General features: G+C 34.7%; 1 protein-coding gene across 2 annotated transcripts in view; it reads right to left on the reverse strand.

Annotated features, from left to right (window-relative positions):
- FSD1L (fibronectin type III and SPRY domain containing 1 like) overlaps positions 1–22,724 on the reverse strand; it is a 91,794-nt gene that overhangs the window by 20,059 nt on the left and 49,011 nt on the right. For both annotated transcript variants that reach the window (XM_063081724.1, XM_063081723.1), the window contains exons 6-7: positions 18,472–18,593; positions 511–720 (exon numbers count right to left, since the gene is read on the reverse strand). In XM_063081724.1, coding sequence (XP_062937794.1) covers positions 511–720; positions 18,472–18,593 — 332 coding nt within the window. The remainder of the gene's footprint in view (positions 1–510; positions 721–18,471; positions 18,594–22,724) is intronic.

Raw genomic sequence — 22,724 nt, forward strand, 5'->3', positions numbered from 1 at the left:
ACACTTGAGCCCAGCTCCTGACAAATACTAATTGCTCAGTAATGGTAGCTCCTAATGTTACTGCTCATGCATAACAAGCATGGAACAACTCAGACTATGTTTGGCCATTTCAAATCTCCAAAGTTCCCTATACAGTGAGACATCTTTTTAAAGGCATTCAAAAGGCCAACACAAATTTCTAATACCTAGTTACACGTCTACTTTAAATATTAATGTGAAGCTAATACTAAGGTAAAAACCAAGGTAAAAATTAAATGTTACTCTGAAATACTGTTTCCAGAACATCCCTTCATATGTTTTATATACATTCTGTTTTGCCAGGCTGCAAATGTCCAGAGGTAATTAAAACAAAGGTTTCCTTAATGTCTTAAGCAAAATTCACTTCCATAATGAATATCTAAAAAGTCAGTTTGGCTAAAGAAACTTAATAACTTTATCCTTTAAAGTAACTCAAAATATATTTTATAATTACATTTATTTTCTGAGATTTCTAAAATGCAGTCATTTTACCTGCTAGTGTATATTCAGTACTCTTAATATTATCAATTATCTCCCAGCATCGCTCATCCTTTACACGTGGAAGGCCATCAAAATTAGTTTTCCTATATTCCAGTATAAAATGGTCAATTTTATTATCTTCTTCTGGCATTCTCCAAGCTACTGTTACAGAGTTGTCAGCCACCAAACACTCTCCTGGATCTATCTCTGGAGCTTTGGGGACTGAAGAATAGGAAAAAAAAAAAAAAAGGCTCATTTCTCATTTATTATAAAACACTAATCAAATACTTATGTTTGTCATTCAATGTATGCTTTTTCATCCTGCTTTTGAACTGTTTAAAAGTGAACCAAGAGAGAAGCTACCCTATAAATGCAAAATAACCATTTTCAAAGCTAGATTATAGCTTCATTTATTGCTAGATTATAAAAACATCATGTTTCAAAGTTTTTTCATAAACTTATTCAAAGTATATTAAAATTTTAGATGGCAAAAAGCAAATTCCAACATGCTAATGATAAAGAATCAAGAATGACTTGTTACTTCTGAACACTTTATACTTTTAATCTGTTATTTCAAACAGCTGTAGAATATAAATTAAATCAATACTGACAAATAGAATGAATTGCTTTGACAATAATTAAAATTCAGTATTGTATTTTCAATGTATCATTAAAACCTTGTTTATATAAGAACTGTAATTTCTCAGCACTAAACAAAAACAAATTCTCCAACCCCCCAAGATACTTATAGATTTTTAAATGTTTCTCCAAGAGTTCTATGATTCATTAAAATAAACTGGAGTAAAGGAGCCACATTTAGCATGTATGAACATTAATCAACTTCCTTTCCATAAAATAGATTATTTTATAGTTTTTCAATATTAACAAATGTTCCATTTACAAACAGGCTCCCTATCACTGTATCCAGTGATACAGATGTGTCTGAACTGTGTGAAACTTCAGTCTAGCAGGTATTGTATTTAAACTTTTTGTCACACACAAAAAAACTTTAAAGGACTTATTCCTGGTATGTAAGGCTACTTCAACATTTGAAATCAATTAATGTAATCTATCACATCGATAGAAGAATTATATCATCATAACGGAGAAAAATTTGACAAAATCCAACACCCATTCATGACAAAAACTCTCAGCAAAGTAGGAAAAAAGGGGAACTTTACTTGATAGAGAACATCTTCAAAAACTATAGTTAACATAATACTTAATGGTGAGAAAGAAGATACCCTCCCCTAAGATGGAAACAAGGAGAGGATGCCCGACCCCTCACTATTCCTATTGAACATTTTACTGGAAGTCTTAGCTAAATACAATAAGAAAGTAATAGGTATACAGATTGCAGAGAAAGAAATAAAATTTTGTTCAGAGATGACATGATTGTCTATGTAGAAAATCCCAAAGGATAAACAAAAAAAATCCTTTGAACTAATAAGTGATCTTAGCAAGGTTGCAGCATATAAGGGATGAATAGGTAGAGCACAGGGAATTTTAGGGCAGTGAAGTTATTCTGTATAATGTAATGGTGGAGATATACAACATTATACATTTGTCAAAACCCACAGAACTGTATAACACAAAGTAAACCCTAATATAAACTATGGACTTTAATTAATAAAAATGTATGACTATTGGTTCATCAACTGTATCAAATGTACCACACTAAGACAAGATGTCAATAATAGGGGAAATTGTATTGGGGGGGAAGAGGTGGATATATGGTAACTCTCTGTACTACCTGCTCAATTTTCCACAAAATCAAATCTGTTATAAAAAAAAACAAAGTATTAATTTGGGAGGAAAAACCCTAAAACAACAAAATAATGATATGCAAAAATTAAAATACAAAGCAATATGAGAGCTAGCAAATAATAAAGTAAACCAAATACCTCAGTAAAATAATCAACACTAAGATGAAAGGAATTTGACTTAAATTTTAAATCTTCAAGGTTTACTACTAAGTAAGAAAGAGAGGGAGGGTGATCTACCTCCATTAACTAGAGTCTTCTCAAAGTTCAAATCTTTCATGTGTGTAATTACACAATAAATACTTGGACTCTGATAATATCTCATTAGTAAGACAAGAAGTATTTATCATTTATCATTACCATCAATTTCCTTCAGCTGTCCTATAGGGTTTTTGTCCCTATAATGCATAACAGATGTTAGTCTCTATTACTGAAACATAAGAAACATAGACTATTTTTGCCAAGAGACAGACCAGAGGCATTCCTAAATTTAATACGGTCTGCTTTGCCTACATGTGAAGAAATGTAAAAGCCTGTGATATGTAGCAATTTTATAATTTTGCTGAGTCATTAATCTGTACTCAAGTACCAAGAGGCTGGTATAAAGAGAGTCACTTCATTTGTGAGTAGGCCTAGCTAACTCCCCACTATCTACATCTCAATTCTACTGCCATCCCAGTAAGATTTTATTGGCAAGCAGACTGTTCTTTCTCATGAATAATGGTCTCCAAAAGAAAGCTAAATGCTAAGGGGAAAACTGAGGTTAAAAAGAAAAAAAGCTAAGAAAGTGGTGATATTTGGGAAGGAAAAAGAAAATTTAGATAATTTAAGAGTGGTATGTCAAATTAAGGTTGACTTGGATCTAATATGTAGAAAGAAGTAATATGTAGAAAGAAGTAATATTCAATACAGAAGTAAGAAAACAATCCATCAGATGAACGTTACAAATTCAGGAGAAGATGAAAAGTAGTCAAGTTGTAACATAAAATATTACTTAGGAAATGCAAAATTATCTTTGGAAATGAGAATGGAAAGTAATCCACACATCTATCTACCTTTTACCACAAAGCAACACTTGACTAGCAAGAGCATGGAAACTGGTCAAAATAATTTACTAATGTTTTCTCGGCATGTGAATGTAAAAGGGCAAGTGTCATCAACACTGCCACAAACATCTTTCTTTTCTTAACTGCAGAAACTCAAAGGAGAAAGTGTGGAGTATACTAACATTTATAAAGCAAATGTATTTCACAGGGTCTAGTTTCCAAACCCCTGTAGTTTCAGGTTTAACCTAACTTTTTAAAATTACATATAGAAATGTTAAGCTTGCAAAAGACAGGAAACTTTCCTCAGGCTAAAGTCTCTGTTGTGGATATAGAATTGTAACACAGCAAAGTTGCTGGCTCTCAAGGACAGATGTCCTTGGAGCAGGTTAACCTACTGATTGATATGTTAAGAAAGTTGCTTTATTGTTATGTAAAAATACTGAGGAAACTGCTGTAGGAAAACACAGTATTTGCTAAGAACAAGCTTTTGTTGGGGGATCGATTTAACCTTTTTCAAATTGCATTATGGAATATCACGTTGTTATTTCACTGATGTTACCAGCTTCTATTGTTAAACTATACTTAACCACAACTCCACCAATGCTGTTTTTATGTAACTTTCTGGCCTGGAGAATAAATACTGAGACAGAACCCCAGTTCAGGGTTAACTTCCCAAGGACGAATGCCTCTCTCTTGATGGTTCCGGGAAGTTAACCCCTTCAGGGTGTCACACTGCTCAGAAGAGATGGGCTTTGAGTAATCCTTTTTGCATCTCCATCACCCTGTGTGAGGCAAAGCAACAAGAAAGGATTAAACCCAAAGTTTCAATGTATTAAAAACATGGCTTAGAGTAGATAAAAATGAGTTTGTAATTACTACCACCATCATCACTTCCATTGTTCAGACTGAGATCAGTCCACAACTAACATTACTATATGTAATGCAGGGCAGAGTTGATTTTAGTGGCATTTATGAAGTTAATTAAGGGATGGAGATATTTTTTCATAAGTTAAATTGATCGCATCTTATGAGAAATTTTTATGCTACAGTAGAATATAAAACAATAGAGATTTAAACGCATCTTTCATGAATTTTAAAACCAATTATACTTTTCCTTCTGGATGAAACTCCTCCACAAAAAGATTTCATTTTTTATTATAACTCATTCCTTCAGACTTAACAGTTTTCCAAAAAAGGACATCCTAACTGTTCATGCAATCTACTTGAGTATAGAGCAGGCATGGTATTGGTATGTTACACCATCACAGAAACCAAAAAGAAAGAGAGTAATAGTGAAAAGATTGCTTTTTTAAAGTTTTCTTTAAAAAAAAAAAAAAATCAAAGTAATAATATTCAGGTATATGTTCATGATATACTGATCCTGACTCTTAGTCAGAATTTAAAAGTGGTGGGAAACGTAGATTAAGAAACTAAGGATGTATACACTACATTTTAGGATTAAAAAAAAAACTTCTAAAAAATTCTGCTTACAACAGAAAACATTATGAAAAAGAAAAATGTTATCAATATCAGTGATTCGCATGAGAAAATGGAGAAGGGAGTTGAAAACCATAGTTAAAACCTCAAATGCCTATAAATCACTATGCAAATTCTCAAAGTACGGGTAAAAAATATTGAGATAATACTAAGTGAAAAATACAATTTCCCAAGCATCAAAGAAACTGCAAGTTTTCTTTGCAATTTAAAAAAGAAAGTAAAGGGCTGACCCGTGGCTCACTCGGGAGAGCATGGTACTGACAACACCAAGTCAAGGGTTAAGATGCCCTTACTGGTCATCTTTTAGTTAAAAAGGTAGATAGATAGACAGACAGACAGGCAGACAGATAAAAAGGAAAGTAAAAAAGAACAATGGTAGACAATCGCTATCATTTAGTGAGGGTTTCCCACTTCAATCCTCACCATCACAACACGATAAGCTTTACATTACTATCACCATCATTACTGTTTGGGCTCAAAGATGTCAAAGCAACTTGCCCAAGATTACAAAGTTAAACAGTGATTGGAATGTTTAACCCCTTTACATTTAAAGTAATTATTGATAGTGGAAAATTTACTATTGCCATTTTAATTGTTTTCTGGTTGTCTTATAGTTCTTTTGTCCCTCTTTCTCTCGTGCTGACTTCTTTGTGTTTCATTCTTTTTTTTATAGTGATAAGCTTTGTTTACTTTTTCTACTTCTTTTGTGTAATAACCAGAGATATTTTCCTTGCAGTTACCATAGGACTAGCTTAAAATATCTTACTGTTCTAACAGTCTATTTTAACTCATAAACAACTTAATTTTACTTGTGTATAAAAACTCTACACTTTTACTTCTCCTTCCCCCACATTATATAGTATTGATGTCACAATTAACATTTGCTCATATTGTGTATCCATGCACAATATAAATTATAATACATTTGTCATTTAACTTTTATACTTAAATTAAGTGATTTACCTACCACTGTTATAATAATATTTTTGGTTATATATTTACCTTTACCAATGAGTTTCATACTTTCTCATGCTTTCATGTTGCTATTTAGTGTCCTTTTGTTGCAACATGAAGAACTCTCTTCAGCATTTCTTGTAAGGCAAGTCTAGTGGTGAAGAAGTCCCTCAACTTTTGTTGTCTGAGAAAGTCTTTACCTCCCTTTCATTTTTGAAGAACAGGTTTGTAACATAAAGTATTCTTGGCTGGAAGTTTTTTTCTTTCAGTATTTTGAATATAGGGTCTCACTCCCTTCTGGCATGTAAGGGTTCTTCTAAAAAAAAAAAAAAAAAATTTGCTTATAGTCTTATGGCAGTTCCCTTGTACACCATACGTTACTTTTCTCTTGCTGCTTCAAAATTCTCTCTCTTTAATTTTGCAATTTGATTATAATGTGTTTCAGTGTGGGTCTCTTTGGAGTAATCTTATTTGGTGTTCTCTGAGTTTCTTGGATCTGGATATCTATTCCCAGTTTTGTAAAGTGTTCAGCCATTATTTCTTTGAATAAGCCTTTTGACTCTTTTCTCTTTTCTCCTTTTGAAACTCCCATAATGTGTATATTTGTCTGCTTGGTGGTGTCCCATTAGTCCTTTAAGGTATTTTCACTTTTTCTTTTTGATCCTCTGAGTGAATGATTTCCAGTGTGCTGCCTTTGATTTTGCTAACCCTTTCTTCCTATTGATCCTGTTTGCTGTTGGACCCCTCTACTGAATTTCTCATTTCAGTCATTGTATTCTTCAGCTCTGTGATTTCTATTTGGTACTTTCTTTTATATTTCCTTTTTGTTGAAATTCTCACTTTGCTCATGCATTGCTCTCTTGATGTCAGTATGTATTTTATGACCATTATTTTGAATTCTTGGTAGGGTAAATCACATATCTGTTTCATTAGGGTCTGTTTCTGGAGATTTACACTGTTCTTTTATTTGGAACATATTTTCCAGTTTCAGTTTCCTTAACTGTCTATGTTGGTTTCTGTGCATTGGGTAAAACAGCCACCAATCCCAGTCTTTGCAGACTGGCCTAACGCAGGAGATGAACATCACCAATTAGCCTGGCCAGAGCTTCTAGGTGCTTCTCAAAGCTTTGTGTCATACAAACTGCCGTCTTTATTCTCAGTGGCTCCTAGGAGACTAGAGTATGCCAACTCCTGTAAGTGCCCTGAAACAGGAGACAGAGGAACCGGTCCTTCAACTACTAGTTGAAAAAGTTGGAGTGTTAGATGTGTGGCTCAATTCGAGAACCTGGGAATTCGAGTTTATCACCCACTTGTTATACACAGGGCCAGAGAGGAGAACTGTAGCAAATGTCTGCAGATTTGTTCAGACAGACACTCTTTCAAAGCATTGCTCTGTTCTCTTTTGCCACCAGAGGCCTAGAAAACTCCAGGTCCCATCAACACTTGGACGCAGGTGGGTTAGAGGTCAGTTCCTTTGGGAGCAGCCAGAAAAGTTAGGGGGCTAGGTGTGTAGTCTAACTCCTTCTAAGGAGAAGTTAGAGCCTTGGTTTTATCATAAGAGGAAGCTGGGGGAGAAAGTGCAGAAAGTGCCCACATAACCATTCATTCCCAAGGGACTAGTGATTGACTGCCGTGTTAGCTTCCAGAGACAGATGAGTTAGAAACCAGATCCTCAGGCAGTAGTTGGATAAGTCAAGGCATTAAATGTACAGTCTAATTCTTTGAAGAGAGAAACTGGAAGCTGGGCTTTATTGCTAGAGTGAACCAGGGTGAGGAGTTGCAGGAACAGACTGCACAGCCATTCAAAACCACCAATTTGTTCTCTATAGAACCCAGGAGACTAGCAAATGCCAGACTCTGTCAACTCCCAGATATAGGCAAGTTAGTAGTCAGACACTTTAACAGTAGTCAGACACTTTGACAGCAGCCAGTAAAGTCAGGGTGCTAGATGTATAGTCTAACGTTTTCCAGAGAGAAGTTGGAGACTTGGTTTTTTTTCCCCCTCAAATTGAGCTGAGGGGAGGATCTTTGGGATATGCCCACATGCCCATTCAAGCTCACAGAGGACCCCATCAGCTCCCTGAGTCAGGCAAGTTAGAATCTTGGCTAAATTTTTAATATCTTATGTACATTTAGACTATCATATCTAAATACTACATGGTTTTTTCTCTTCTCCAAAAGATAGACTAATTAAATAAGCAAGATTTATACTTCATGTGGATTTTACAGTGAGATAAAGAAAAATTATGGGTGAGAAAATGCATTTTTTTAATATTTTATTTTAAAATAGACTTTAGGTTTTAGAGCAGTTTTAGGTTCACTGCAAAACTGAGTGAAAAATAGAGATTTCCCATATAATCCCACTCCTATACACACACAGCCTCCCCCACCAGAGTGACACATATTTTACAATCAATGAACCTACACTGACAAATCATTACCACCCAAAGTCCACAGATATTTTCAAAATTCAACTGAATCCACAGATTCTGTACATTTCAGTGTTTTAGTAAACCTATAAACAGGCTTCCAGTTTCTGATCTGGCACAAAAGTAATGTGGAAGTTGCCACTCAATCCTAACAACAAATAAAAAGTTTAATATACTGAAAAATCAACAATTCTTCTTAGATCTATGTGAGAAGTGAGGTTACTGGGCAAACCACTGCCCCCAAAATTGGAGAGACAAACAGGCAAATCCAGAGAATCACAACTTAATGAAGCAGAACCTTATGCAGAAACCAGTGCCAGGGCAGAGAAACCTAAACTATAACTGATGAATTGCTGGAGGCTCAGTATGGATAAGCCTGAGAGTCAAAACCTCCATGGTGACCCATACGCACATTTGTGAGTTTTACCTCCAGCAGCTCACCAGGTTTTCACCCTGAATAACAGAGAAAAATTCCCCCATGCTTCCAGCAGTGGGAAGGGAAAAAAAAATCTTGAAATACACCAGAGTTTCTGTTCTTTAGAAGGTCTGTCCTCAAGAGAAACTATTTTACCAAAGCCTAACCTACTGGGGTTTTATCAGAGCCTAACTAACCTGTGCAAAGAAAAATACCTAACCCTTGCCCACTCTATCCACCCTGTTCCACCTAAGGGTGGGGGAGACTGAGAAACACCAGTGAAGTTCACAGTCCAGAGGCACAGGCTCATGAAAGACTGACACCTAATCATAGCACTACAGAAAACTTCCGCTCCCCACACACCTTACCACCACATTAAAAAAAAAAAAAAAAAAGCCTATTTATACCAGCTTCTTTAACCCAATACAACATGTATGTCTATCAGAAAAAAAAAACTTACAAGACACGCTAAAAGGCAAAAAACAGTTTGAAGAGACAGAGAAGCATTAGAATGAGACTCAGATATGGCAGAGACATTCAAATGATCAGACCAAAAATTAAAAACAACTACAATATACTAAGGGCTCTAATGGATAACATAGACAGCATGAAAGAACAGATGGACAGATGGGCAATGTAAGCAGACAGATGGAAATCCTAAGGAAGAACCACAAAGAAAGGCTAAAGATGCAAAAACACTAACAAAAATGAAGAATGATTTGATGAACTTATTAGCAGACTGGACACAACTGAGAAAAGAATCTCTGAGCTTCAGCGTATCTCAATAGAAACCTGCAAAACTGAAAAGCAAAGAGAAAAGAGACTAATAAAACCCAGAATATTCAAGAATCATAGGATAACTACAAAAGGAGTGACATATGTGTAACGGAAATTACAGAAGGAAAAAACAGAAAGGAACAGAAGAAATATTTGAAACAATAATGACTGAGAAAGTCCTGCAATTAGTGTCAGACACCAAACCACAGATACAGGATGCTCACAGAACACTGAGCAGAATAAATGCCAAAAAAGCTATACCTAGGCATATCATACTCAGACTACAGAAATCAAAGACAAAAACCAAAAAACAAAAAAGCCTAAATGAAACCAAAAGGAAAAAAAACACCTAGATATATAGAAGCAAAGGTAAGAATTACATCTGATTTCTCCCCAGAAACCATGCAAGCAAGAGGATGAAGTGAAATATTTAAGTGTTGAGAGAAAAATCCCACCAACCCACAACTCTGTATCCTTTGAAATTATCCTTCAGTAGTGAAGGAGAAAAAAAAATTTTCTCAGACAAACAAAAATTGAGGGATTTTGTTCCTAGTATACCTGCCTTGCCAGAAATATTTTTTGAAAGTTCTTTAGAGACAAAATTAATATAGGTCAGAAATATAGGATCTACATAAAGGGAAGAACATGAGAGAAGGAGTAAATGAAAGTAAAATAAAAACCTATTTTTCTTTTTCTTGATTGATCTAACACATAACAGTTCATTCAAAATAAAAGCAACAATGTACTTCACTCTGTGTGTATGTGTGTGTGTGTGTGTGTGTGGTGTGTGTACACTTACGTATGCTTATGCATAATAAGTAAAATAAATGACAGCAGTGATACAAGGGACAGGAGGAAGGAATCAGAATTATTTTGTTATAATATGGTATGTGGTTCTACTCACGAAGTAGTACAGTATTATCTGAAAGTGGACATGAATTAGTTGTAAACATATACTGCCAACCCTGTATAGGGAATCCAGTAAAAAAGTGAAAAAAGAAGTATAATTGATATGGCAAAAAAAGAGGGGAAATGGAATCATATAAAATGCTCAAAACCGCAAGACAGAAAAAAAAGTAAAAGACAAAAATAGGAACAAAGGACAAGAGTAACAAATGGCAAACTGTAACAAATATGGTAGATATTAATCCAAGTATATCAACAATCATTTTGAAGGTGAATGATCTATGTGCACCAATTAAAGGATGAATATTGTCAGAATGGATCATAAAAAAATAGACAACTATATGTTGTCTACAAGAAACCCCCTTTAGTGTAAAGACATTTATACATTAAAATAAATGAATGAAAAAGGTATGCAATGCTAACATTAACCAAAGAAAGTAGGATTAGTTTTATTAATTTCAGAGAGAGCAGACTGCAGAGCAAGGAAAGTTATCAAGAATAAAGACAGCCATAAGATAATGATAAAGGGATCAGTTCTCCAAGGAAAAAAATGACCATTCTTAATCCTTTAGCACACCTAGCAACAGAGCATCAAAATACTTGAGGTAAAAACTGATATAACTGCAAGGAGAAACAAACGAATCATCTATTACAGTTGAAGACAAACACACCTCTTATCAGAAATGGAAGATCCAATAGACAAAAAATCAGTAAGAACACAGTTCAACTCAATGACCCCATCAATTAACTTCATATAATTGATATCAATAGACTACATCATTCAACAACAGCAGAGTACATATTCTTCTCAAGCTCTTATTGAACACTCACAAGTAGAGACACATATGGGACATAAAACACACCTTAACAAATTCAAAAGTACAGATATCACACAGTATCTGTTCTCAGACCACAACAGACGTAAACTAGAAATCAAAACAGAAAGATAGCCAAAAAATCCCAAAATACTTTCAGATTAAACAACATATTTCTAAATAACACATGGGTCGAAGAAGAAATCTCAAGAGAAATATAAAAATATTTTGAACTACATGAAAATAAAAACTTACCAAAATTTGTGGGATGCAATGAAACCAGTGCTCAGAGGGAAATGTATAGCACTTGATGTATATGTTAGAAAAGAATAAAGATCTAAAATCAGTAAGCTTTCAACTTAGAAAACTAAAAACAGCAAATTAAATCCAAAGTAAGCAAAGAAAAGAAATAATGAAAATTAGAACAGAAATCAATGAAACTGAGAACAGGAAATCAATAGAGAAAAATCACAAAACCAAAAGCTGGTTCTTTGGGGGAAAAAAAAAATCAATCCAATCAATTGTCAGGAGCCATTTTTAACAATAGCCACCATTTTAACAAATAACAGCCATTTTATGTAAGCCTTTCTCTTCCTCCTCAGAAAAGCCCGCGCGTGCCTAGCCAACACCTCCCCCACCTCCTCTTCTCATACCACGCCACTATCACCCCACTGCTTTTCCGCCTATCATAAGCTGCCACACTCTGTGACAGCCCACCCCTTCTTTCCCCCACCTCCTCTTCTCATACCACGCCACTATCACCCCACTGCTTTTCCGCCTATCATAAGCTGCCACACTCTGTGACAGCCCGCCCCTTCTTCACTATGTATATAAGCAATCGCCTGACAATAAAATTTTGAGGCTTGATCAGAATTTTGTCTTGCCTCCATTCTGTGTGTCTCCTGTCCCTCCCCCTTCTCACCAGCTACAGGTAGTCCTCCTCGAGCCCACGTTCTTATCTGTCCCGCAGGCCGGGACAATCAATAAACCTACATATAGTCAGGCTAAGAAAAAAGAGGACACAAATTACTAATATCAGAAATGAAAAAGGAGGCATCACCAGATCCCATGGACACTAAAAAGGTAATAAATGCTCTGAGCAACTCTACATCCACAAATTTGATAACCTAGATAAATGAACCAATTCCATGAAAAACACAATCTGTCAAAACTCATTCAAGAAAAGTAGACAATCTGAATACACCTGTATCTATTAAAGAAATGGAATCAATAATTAATACCTTCCCCAAACAGAAAGCACCAGGCTCAGATGGGTTTGCTGGTGTATTCTACCAAACAGTTAAGAAAGAAATTACAGCAATTCTCTACAATCTCTTTCAGAAGAGAGAAGCAGACGGAATAGCTCCTAACTCATTCTATGAGGCCAGCAACTACCCCAATACCAAAACTGGAAGAAGACATTACAGGAAAAGAAAACTTCCGACCAATATATCTCACAAACATAGATGTAAAAAATCCTCAACAAAACATTAGCAAATCGAATCCAACCATGTATAAAAAGAATTATACACCTTGACCAAGCAGAATTTTATTCCTGATATGCAAGGCCAGTTCAACACTGAAAATCAGTTATTGTAACCCATCACTTCAACATGCTAAACAAGAAAAATCACATGATAATACCAACAGATGCACAAAAAACATTTAACAAATTCCAACACCCATTCATTACAAAACTCTCAGTAAAACAGAAGTAGAAGGGAACTTCCTCAACTCAATTTGATAAGCAGTACCTACAAAAAAACCTACAGCTAATGTCATACTTAATAGTGAGAAACTTGAAGCTGTCCCACTAATATCAAGAACAAAGAAAGGATGCCTCCTCTCACCACTGCTTTCAACATCATACTAGAAGTCCTAACTAATGCAATATGACAATAAAAAGAATTAAAAAGTATTTAGATTGAAAAGGAAGAAATAAAACTGTCTTTGTTTGCAGATGACATAATCATCTATATGGAAAATCCAAAAGAATCAACAACAACCAAATTCCTGGAACCAGTGATTATGAGGTCGCAGGATACAAGGTTAATATACAAAAGTCAATCACTTTCCTATACACCAACAATGAACATGTAGTATTTGAAATTAAAACACAATTTACATTAGCACCCCAAAATATAAAATACTCAGGTATAAATCTAACAAAATATGTTTAAGATGCATGTGAGGAAAACTATAAAACTCTGATGAAAGAAATCAAAGAAGAACCAAATTAGGGGAGAGATATTCTACGTTCTTAAGATGTCAGCTCTTCCCAACTTGTTCTATATATTCAGTTAAAATCCCAGCAAGTTATTTTGTAGATATCAACAAACTGATTCTAAAGTTTTTATAAAGAGGCGAAAAGATCCAGAAGAGCCAACACAATATTGAAGAAGGACAATGTTGGAGGACTAAAATTACCCGACATTAAGACATAATGAGCATCTTCAAAAAGTTCATGTGAAGATTCACATTATCTTTTAATTCTATTTTTCCACAAACTTTTTGAAGTATTCTCATACTATAAAGCTACAGTAATCAAGACAGTGTGGTACTGGCATAAGAAAAGACAGACAGATCAACGGAACAAAGTAGAGAGCCCAGAAATAGACCCATGAAAATACACTCAAGTGATTTTTAACAAAGACAATACAATAAAGACAGTCTTGTTAACAAATGATGTTGGAACAACTGGACATCCACATGCAAAAAAAAAAGAGTCTAGCCATAGATCTTACACTCTGTACAAGAATTAACTTAAAATTGGGCTGGCCCATGGCTTACTAGGGAGAGTGTGGTACTGTCAACACCACGTCAAGGGTTAAGATCCCCTTACCAGTCATCTTATTTTAAAAAAAAAAAAAGAATTGCTCAAAATGGATCAGAGACCTAAATGTAAAATGCAAAAGCATAAAACTCCTAGAAGATAACAGAGAACACCTAGATGATTTTGTGTTTGACAACGACGTTTTAGATACAACGCCAAAGGCACTATTCATGAAAGAAATAATTGATAAGCTGGACTTCCTTAAAATTTAAAATTCTGCTCTGTGAAAGACACTGTCAAGAGAAAATATTTCCAACAGTAACACTTGATAAGGGCTTTTACTCAAAATATACAAAGAACTCTTATAGTTCAACAATAAGAAAATAAACCAATTAATAAATAGGCCAAAGACCTTAACAGACACCTCACCAAAGAAAATATACAGATGGTAAATAAATATATATATAATAAGACGCTCCATATCACATGTCATTAGGGAAATGCAAGTTAAAACAGCAATGAAATACCAAATCACCAACAAATGCTGACAAAATGTGAAACTTTCATTCTTTGCTGGTAGGAATACAAAATCATACAGCCACTTTGGAAAACAATTTGGTGGTTTCATATGAAACTGAACACCCTCTTATCAAACTATCTATCAATCACACTCCTTGGTATTTACCCAAAGGAGCTGAAAACTTATGTCCACATAAAAATCTGCAGCAGCTTTATTATTTATAGCAGCTTTATTCGTAATTACCAAAACTTGGAAGCAAACAAGATGCCTTTCAGTAGGTAAATGAATAAACAAACTGTGGTACATCCAGAAAATGAAATATTATTCGGTACTAGCTACCAAGCTATGAGAAGACATGGAGGAAACTGAAATGCATATTTGTGGGACCACAGGAGCCTGATTAGAATAGGGAGTACACCGGGGCCAGCCCGTGGCTCACTTGGGAGAGTGTGGTGCTGATAACACCAAGGCCACAGGTTTGGATCCCTATATAGGGATGGCCGGCTAGCTCATTTGGTAGAGTGTGGTGCTGACAACACTAAGTCAAGAGTTAAGACCTCCTTACCGGTCATCTTTAAAAAAAAAAAGAATAGGGAGTGCACAAAGGGCAAAAGCTTTAAGTGCACAGGATCAGAACTATACATGCTAAAAACAGCACACACTGAAAGCAGCAAAAATGTTCTGATTATTTAGTAGGGAACACTGAGATCATTTGCTGTCCTGTTCACACACTCCTTTCTGTACTTCTTTTGATACTACTAAGAGAAAATAGCCAATCTTAATGCTACCTACTGTATGATTCTAATTCTATGATATTCTGGAAAAGGCAGAAGTATGGGGAGAGTAAAAAGATCAGTGGTGTCAGAGGAAGGGAGGCAGGAGGGATGGAGAGGTGGAGCATAGAGAATTTTTAGGGCAGTGAAAATACTCTGTGTACTATAATGATGGATACATACCAGTATACATTTGCCTAAACTGACAGAATGTACAACACCAAAATTGAACCTTAATATAAACTATGGAGTTTGGGTGATAACAATGTATCAACACAGTTTCATCAATTATAACAAATGTACCACTCTGGTGGGGGATGTTGATAATGAAGGAGTTTATGTATGTTTGGGGATTCATGGGAAATCTCCACACCCTCCACTCAATTTTGCTATGAACCTAAAATTGCTCTAAAAAATAAAAATCTATTTTTAAAAAGCTATAAACATCCTGTAAGAAAATATGTATATCTTTATAATCTTGCAATGGGGAAGGACTTTCTAAGTAAGTCCTTTCTAAAACCTAAAAGCTGGGCTAGCCAGTTAGCTCATTTGGTAAGAATGTGGTGCTGATAACACCAACGTCAAGGGTTCAGATCCCCAAACCAGACAGCAGCCAAAAAAAACCCCAAAAAACAAAAACTAAAACTAAAACCTAAAAGCCACAAAAGAAGAGTGATACATTTTACTGAATAAAAATTAAACATTTTTGGTAGAAAAAAGATTACCATAAACTAATTCGATAGACAAATTACTAAGGTGGGGAAGGATATGCAACACATACGACAAAGGCTGACTCCCTTAATATAGCCTACATATCATTAATAAAAAGAAAAATGGACAAAATGCATAAATATGTAGTCCATTTTTTAAATTGGCTTATGAAAATATAATAATGTACAAACTCATTCATACTTAAAGAAATGAAAATTTAAAAATCCCATAATCCATTTGTTATCTATCAGAACAGAAAAAAAAACAAACAAACCCTGAAAACAATGTTTGCAGCAATGTTAAGAATACAAGCATTCAAATATTTTCAGGGACGTACAAATTATAAAATCTCTGACAACTTCGATATCTACTCAAATTTAAAATAAGCATACACTTCCAATTCCAGGAAGTCACCCTCAAGGCATAGTGGTAACATCTTTGCAAATATACCTAAGCAGTTTGTTCACTGCAGCACTGTCTCAAATATAAATGACTATAAACCCAAGTACTCATCAATTAAATTCCTACTATACAGTCATGAAAAAAAAAAAAAAAGAAAAAAATGAAGTAGATCTATAGGGACCTGGAATGAACTCCTACATACTATTAAATGGCAAAGCAAAATTATTTAACGGTGTATACGTATGCTACCATACAGGAAGTAGCTTATATGTTAGGTTTAACCATATGAAATTGCCATTTTGGGGGTCAAAATTGCCAAGTATTAGCAATTGCACAATTCTGCCCATATGATGTGCTTGTAAAGGCAAAGACTTTCTGGAAAGATAAGTGGATGCTAGTAACAATGGTAGCTTCTAGGGAAGAAAATTGAAAATGTGAGATGAGAAAAAGAGCTACTCTTTATTTTATACTCTTTTGTACTATTTTAACTTTTTTACCATGAGTATATATTCCCTTTTCTATTAAAAAATATCCCCCCCAACCCAAAAAATAGCCAATAAAAACACTGTAGTAGTTTTAATACGTGAACACGTAAGTGGCAAAGGACAGCTTTCCTCTCCCTAGGTTACTGCAATTTTTCTTTGCTCTTCTGATGATGTGGAAATTACATTAAGAATGTTCTACATTTGATAGCTACATAAAAAAGGGAGAAATTCTGAAGTTTTAGGGCAATACTAGTGGTAAACAGAGACATACAGTCATTGTGATTGCTAAAATTATTTCCTATTTTCCTTTCTATGAAAGCTTTAGAAAGGCCATTCTTTAGTAAGAAACTTCTCATTTAAGATAAAATTCCTAGCCTTAAATTTAAGTCCCTATCCCCCATAAGCAAACATTTGAGTGTTCTACTTAAAAGTAAAACCTCTGTTAACTGGTAATTGGTGAAATTCTGATACTACTACCTCAAATTTTCAGAACTAAAATAAAATCCAGCCTCTTGCCATGAAATTCTAAGTGTCAAACTAAAATGACGAAACCATTTAAAATTATCAGGTATTCTAAATAAAAACTCCGAAAAATGTTTATTTCCCCCTTTAATGTCAGTTTCACTCTTAAATAAAGCTCCATGAATGAAAATATATGAGTAGTAATTCTGAAAGGCCAATGTGTGGGTAGATAACCAATGACAAGTATACTTTCTTTCTCGGTGGCTAAGTTCCTTCTCTCATCTTTTCCTTCTATAAATTCCTGTAGCACTGCTAATCTATATCCCACAAGTTAATACTTCACTTGTGATAACATTATATTAGGTTCCATTATAGTGTATAACTACTAACCTTGTCTTTCCAATCATATCTCAAAGTCCCTAACCATATATTCAAAGAAAAAACAGCTAAACTCCAACAACAACAAAGTAAAACACTCCACTTTCAAGAGAGTCACTGATCCCCCAAATCACCATGTCCAAATAGATTTAGCTATCAAATTAAAAACATTGATTAATGCTAAAAAAAAAAAAAAAAAAGAACACTAACCAAAAGGTCCTTAACTGGCTCTTTCACATATGTGGGCAATAATTTGCGACTCAATTTCAAATGGTTTTAGCTATTGTAATATCCTCATACTAACACTCTAATAAACCAATATTAATATATTATTAATGGAAGTAAAGTTTCAACTGAGTCAACAACAGCCACAATTATAGTAATGATAGCAGCTAACATTCACTGAGTTTTAACAATATGCCAGGTACTATTACAAGTGCTTTAGAGGTATCAATTCATTTAATCCTTATAAAAGCCCTAGAAGAATAACATCACATTTTAAAGACATAGAAAATGAGGTAAGTGAAGTAACTTGTTCAAGATGACACAGCAACTAAGCAGCAGGATTCAAATCTAAGAAGTCTGGCCTCAAGACCCACTGATAACCATCATGCTATACTGCTTCTCTCTGCCAAACTAGCAATAAACGATATCCCTTAACAGAATTCCTAAACTATAATTTTTACTACAAATAAAATAAATAACTCTGTAAAAACAAAAAACTAGCAAATTTAATTATTCCTTAGCTGAACAAAGAAACTAAAATTACACTATACTACTTTATATTTATCTACCAATGTTCATTACAGAAAAATCTTCCAGGAAAAAGTTTTTATACAAAACTTTACATACAATACATGTACTTACCTGGCAAAAACTTCAACATTTGCAGCATCCGTCTTTCCTGAGAGAAATCCACCATTAAATGAGTCATGTTGTCACTGACCTTTGGTTTCAAAGAAAGGCGAAAGGCTGAAGCCATTGTGACTCTACGGTAAACACAAACATACTTTTTAAAATAAAAGAATGAAAAGTATCAAATTATATTTAATTTATAAAATAAAAAAACAGAAATTATTTCACTCTAAATGACTTTGGAGACAATAACAAAGGTAAACAGACTTTTGTTCTTAGAGTCTTTTGAAAATTAAGTAAAAAACTGCAAAATGCCTTTTGACTTAAGGACATTCAGGAGAACTTCTGGCAACTTTCCTCCAGCCAGCTTTATAAAATTGCATACACAATCATGTGTCACTTAACAATAGGGATATGTTCTGAGAAATGTGTTCTTAGGCAATTTCATCATTGTGTGGACATTGTAGAGTGTATTTACACAAACCTAGATGGTGTATAGCCTACTACACACCTAAGCTATATAGTATAGCCATTATAATCTTATGGGACCACCACTGTATATGTGCTCTATCATTGACCTAAATGTCATTATGTGGTACATGACTGTATATGCAAATATCACAAGAAACAAATATCCAATATAAATAATCTTTACCAGACCTTACATTCACCTAAAACTCTGTACATTTAATCTCACTGACTTCCTGATGCCAACCTCACTCCTTTTCATATGCCAAACAATGAACTGCATAAACATCTAGTAGTTATAGCTACCCCATGTACCCTCAAATAAGAATAGCCATAGATTGACCTAATTTTGTATAGGTTGGTAGCTGCTAAGGACAGGTCATGGATGAGAAAGGAGAGAAGTGAAATCACAACCAGTGGATACCATACTAGTAGGTGTCACTCAGATCTAACATCAGTTACATGGAAGGATACTATGAAAAAGAGCCCTTTGAAAATATATGCCATGGAAATAACAGGAGTTCAATAAACATTATTAGATGAATGTGGAGTGGAAAACAAAAAAAGAATGAAGCCATACCAGACCTCACTTTATCCAAAGTATGGAGAAACTGTTGTCAATTAAAGCTGATGATTAAGGGCCAGCCTATGGCTCACTCAGGAGAGTGCGGCGCTGGGAGAGCAGCGGCACTCCCACTGCTGGTTCGGATCCTATATAGGGATGGCTGGTGTGCTCACTGGCTGAGCGCAGTGCGGACGACACCAAGCCAAGGGTTGCGATCCCCTTACCGGTCACAAAAAAGGAGGGGGGGAAGCTGATGATTAAAAGAAACTCTTTTATTCTACTAATTTGTAATTTTATCTCAAATTTCATTTTTTCACATTACAATAAATTTTCACAAATATCACAAATTAAGCCCCTTACTATCTTTGGTCAAAGAATGATACAGAAGTACTATTCACGAATTTTGCTCTCCAAGAACAAAATTTCGGAGAGGAAGTTAATAGAGCTGGAGGGAAAAAGGAAATACCAATCAGATCTGCAAATGTGCCCTAGAGATCAATGGAACAAAAGATGTCAAACTTATGTATTCACTTATTTTGACACGAAAGATGTCAGATTGTTGCTGTATTCAGTTATTTCATTTTGTTTTAAAACTAGGAAAGTAATCACCTCATTTACTAGTAATAATCAGTAAACAACAGTTGATTTATTTATCAAGAAGAAAGTGCTATACTATATCATTTATGGGGAAGAGAACTCACACTTACGGAATTTCTTACTATAATGCCAAATATAACACAGAGTATTTTACACATATTACATTGAGCTGTTAATTCTCAAAGAATAAAATTTCAAATTATATCAATAAGGAGGTAGGAACATAGGCGAAGTCTTACATATGTTGTTCTTTACAGCCCCAAGTATCTTTTGATTTGAAGACTTCTGAAAGAGCTATATTCAGATAGGTACTTAATAAATGCTCAGTGAATCAGTGAATGGGTTTGGATCTACTTGGTTTCTTCTAAGCCTGGCCAAGCATTTAGATGTGTGTTAAGAAATGTTGAGGAAAAATATCTGAAAGTATTTGAGAATTTTAAATCTGAAACCTGTAAAATCTGTAAAACTTGATTTAATCACTATGATCACAATGAAAAAGAATGTCTCCCAAAAGTGCATTAGAAAGGTTTATCAAAGCCTACAAAACAAGAATAACGCTCATTTTCTAGACAATGAAAATTTTAAAAGTTTTGATGAATTAAGTTAATGTACAACAATGTTAAATTCTTTCAAAAGACTGAACTTTTATTTTGAAACTGAATATATTTAGACAACTGTGCCTCAAAATCCAAACAAAAAATCTAAAATTCATAGACCATTCTCTAAACTATACTACAGGATCCATGTGGTTAGGTATGTTTTAATTCACCTTGACTTTCTTGGTTTATTACTAAGAATATGACAAGATGAATTCAAGGATCCCTTCCTCCTAGTTTTATTTTTGCAAAATGAAAATAATTACAAAACATGTGAATACTTTTAATTTCCTCCAACTACCTAATTAACTTGACTCTCCCTCACGACCCTTCTTTTAAGAACCAATAACTCTCCTAATATACCTCAACTATATATACCTCTTCCAATATTAATAAGAACCCAGAAGTAGACACCAGCGATTTGTAAAGTTATAGAAATGTGCTATTATCTTCTCATTTGTCTTTAGTTTTCCCTTTCACTCCTACTGTTCCTCTTCATAACTTCTATCAAAGCAAATAATAAATACTGAGTTTTCAAAACTTTCATTTTTTATATTTGATTCCCTGCTCAGATATGTTACTCTCATTTAAAATCCATCTCTGCCCTTATATTAATTCTTTCTTCACTTGGTGAAAATAATTATTTTATCATGACTATATGTTTAAATTATTTTTATATTATAAATGGCAATGATCGAATTCTAGAAGTTTATTTCCTGGGAGAGCAACTAAAACTACAACAGGGAAACTTGGTCATTATGAAGCTAAAAATCAAGCTTAAAAAATTAAGCCAAGGGCTGGCCAGTTAGCTCAGTCGGTTAGAACACAGTGTTATAACACCAAGTTCAAGAGTTTGGATTCCTGTACAGGCCAGCCACCAAAAACCAAAACAAAACAATACAACAAAAAATTAAGCCAAGACCCAGAAATGTTCCTTAGGCAGGGAGTGAAAATGCTGTGGTAACCAGGGAGGGAAAAAAAAAGTGTAGGCTTTGAACAAAACAAAACAAAAATGGAGTTTGCCTGAACCCTGACTCTTGAGATCATCTGGAGATAAAAATCAAGCCAAAAAAAGGATGACATAAAAGAGAAGGCAAAGAAGTCAAGCCTCACAGAAAAATAAAGCTATGAAAAGCTGGCCATAGGGCCGAGCCCGTGGCGCACTCGGGAGAGTGCGGCGCTGGGAGCGCGGCAACTCTCCCACCGCGGGTTTGGATCCTATATAGGAATGGCCAGTGCACTCACTGGCTGAGTACCGGTCATGAAAAAGACAAAAAAAAAAAAAGAAGAAAAGAAAAGCTGGCCATAAAATTCAGTTCTGACAAATCTGGGCAAAGAGAGAGGTCAGTGGTAAAGACAGAATTGTGGGAAGCACAGAGCCATTCAGAATTTTGAACAGAAGGAGTGAAGATTTTGCAAGGTTTCTCACAAGATCTTTGAAGAGCCCATAGCTGATTAGCAAGTGACTTCTAATCCAGAAAATCAGAAACCAGAGCAGGATGTAATGGAATAGGAAGCTAAACAGAAAGTATACTCTAGCCAGTGTGGAAGATGGATCACTCATAAAAATTTGAACAGATATAATCCAAATATACCTTATCCAAAAAACTGACCTATCTAGCATCCATTGCTCACACAGCCAATATTTTTCACCTTCAGACTCTCATAGTCTTCATTCTACATCCAAGATTTAAAAGAATGATCCACCCATCTTTAACCACTCACTGCCTGATATAAAATATACAAAAAATATAAAAATTAATGCTTGTGCTAAAAATTCTATAACTACCACGTGAATCTTGCCCCTAAGACAAGTAAAAGATGACGAGAGAAACCCAGAATTGAAATTTTTAGCCAAGATTAACAGCAGAGACACTGGTTGTCACACAATCCATAATGAATATTTCTGTAAATTATCTGATGAAGAATACTTTAGGATTCAGAGTGGTGTTTGAAGAACTGTGCCTTTCAGAAAATTTCATTATCCTCAGATTTTTTTCAATTTCACTACAGACAAAATTCAGTGACTTGACTGGCAG

The sequence above is a fragment of the Cynocephalus volans genome, chromosome 17 (assembly GCF_027409185.1).
Source record: "Cynocephalus volans isolate mCynVol1 chromosome 17, mCynVol1.pri, whole genome shotgun sequence".
Classification (NCBI taxonomy): Eukaryota; Metazoa; Chordata; class Mammalia; order Dermoptera; family Cynocephalidae; genus Cynocephalus; species Cynocephalus volans.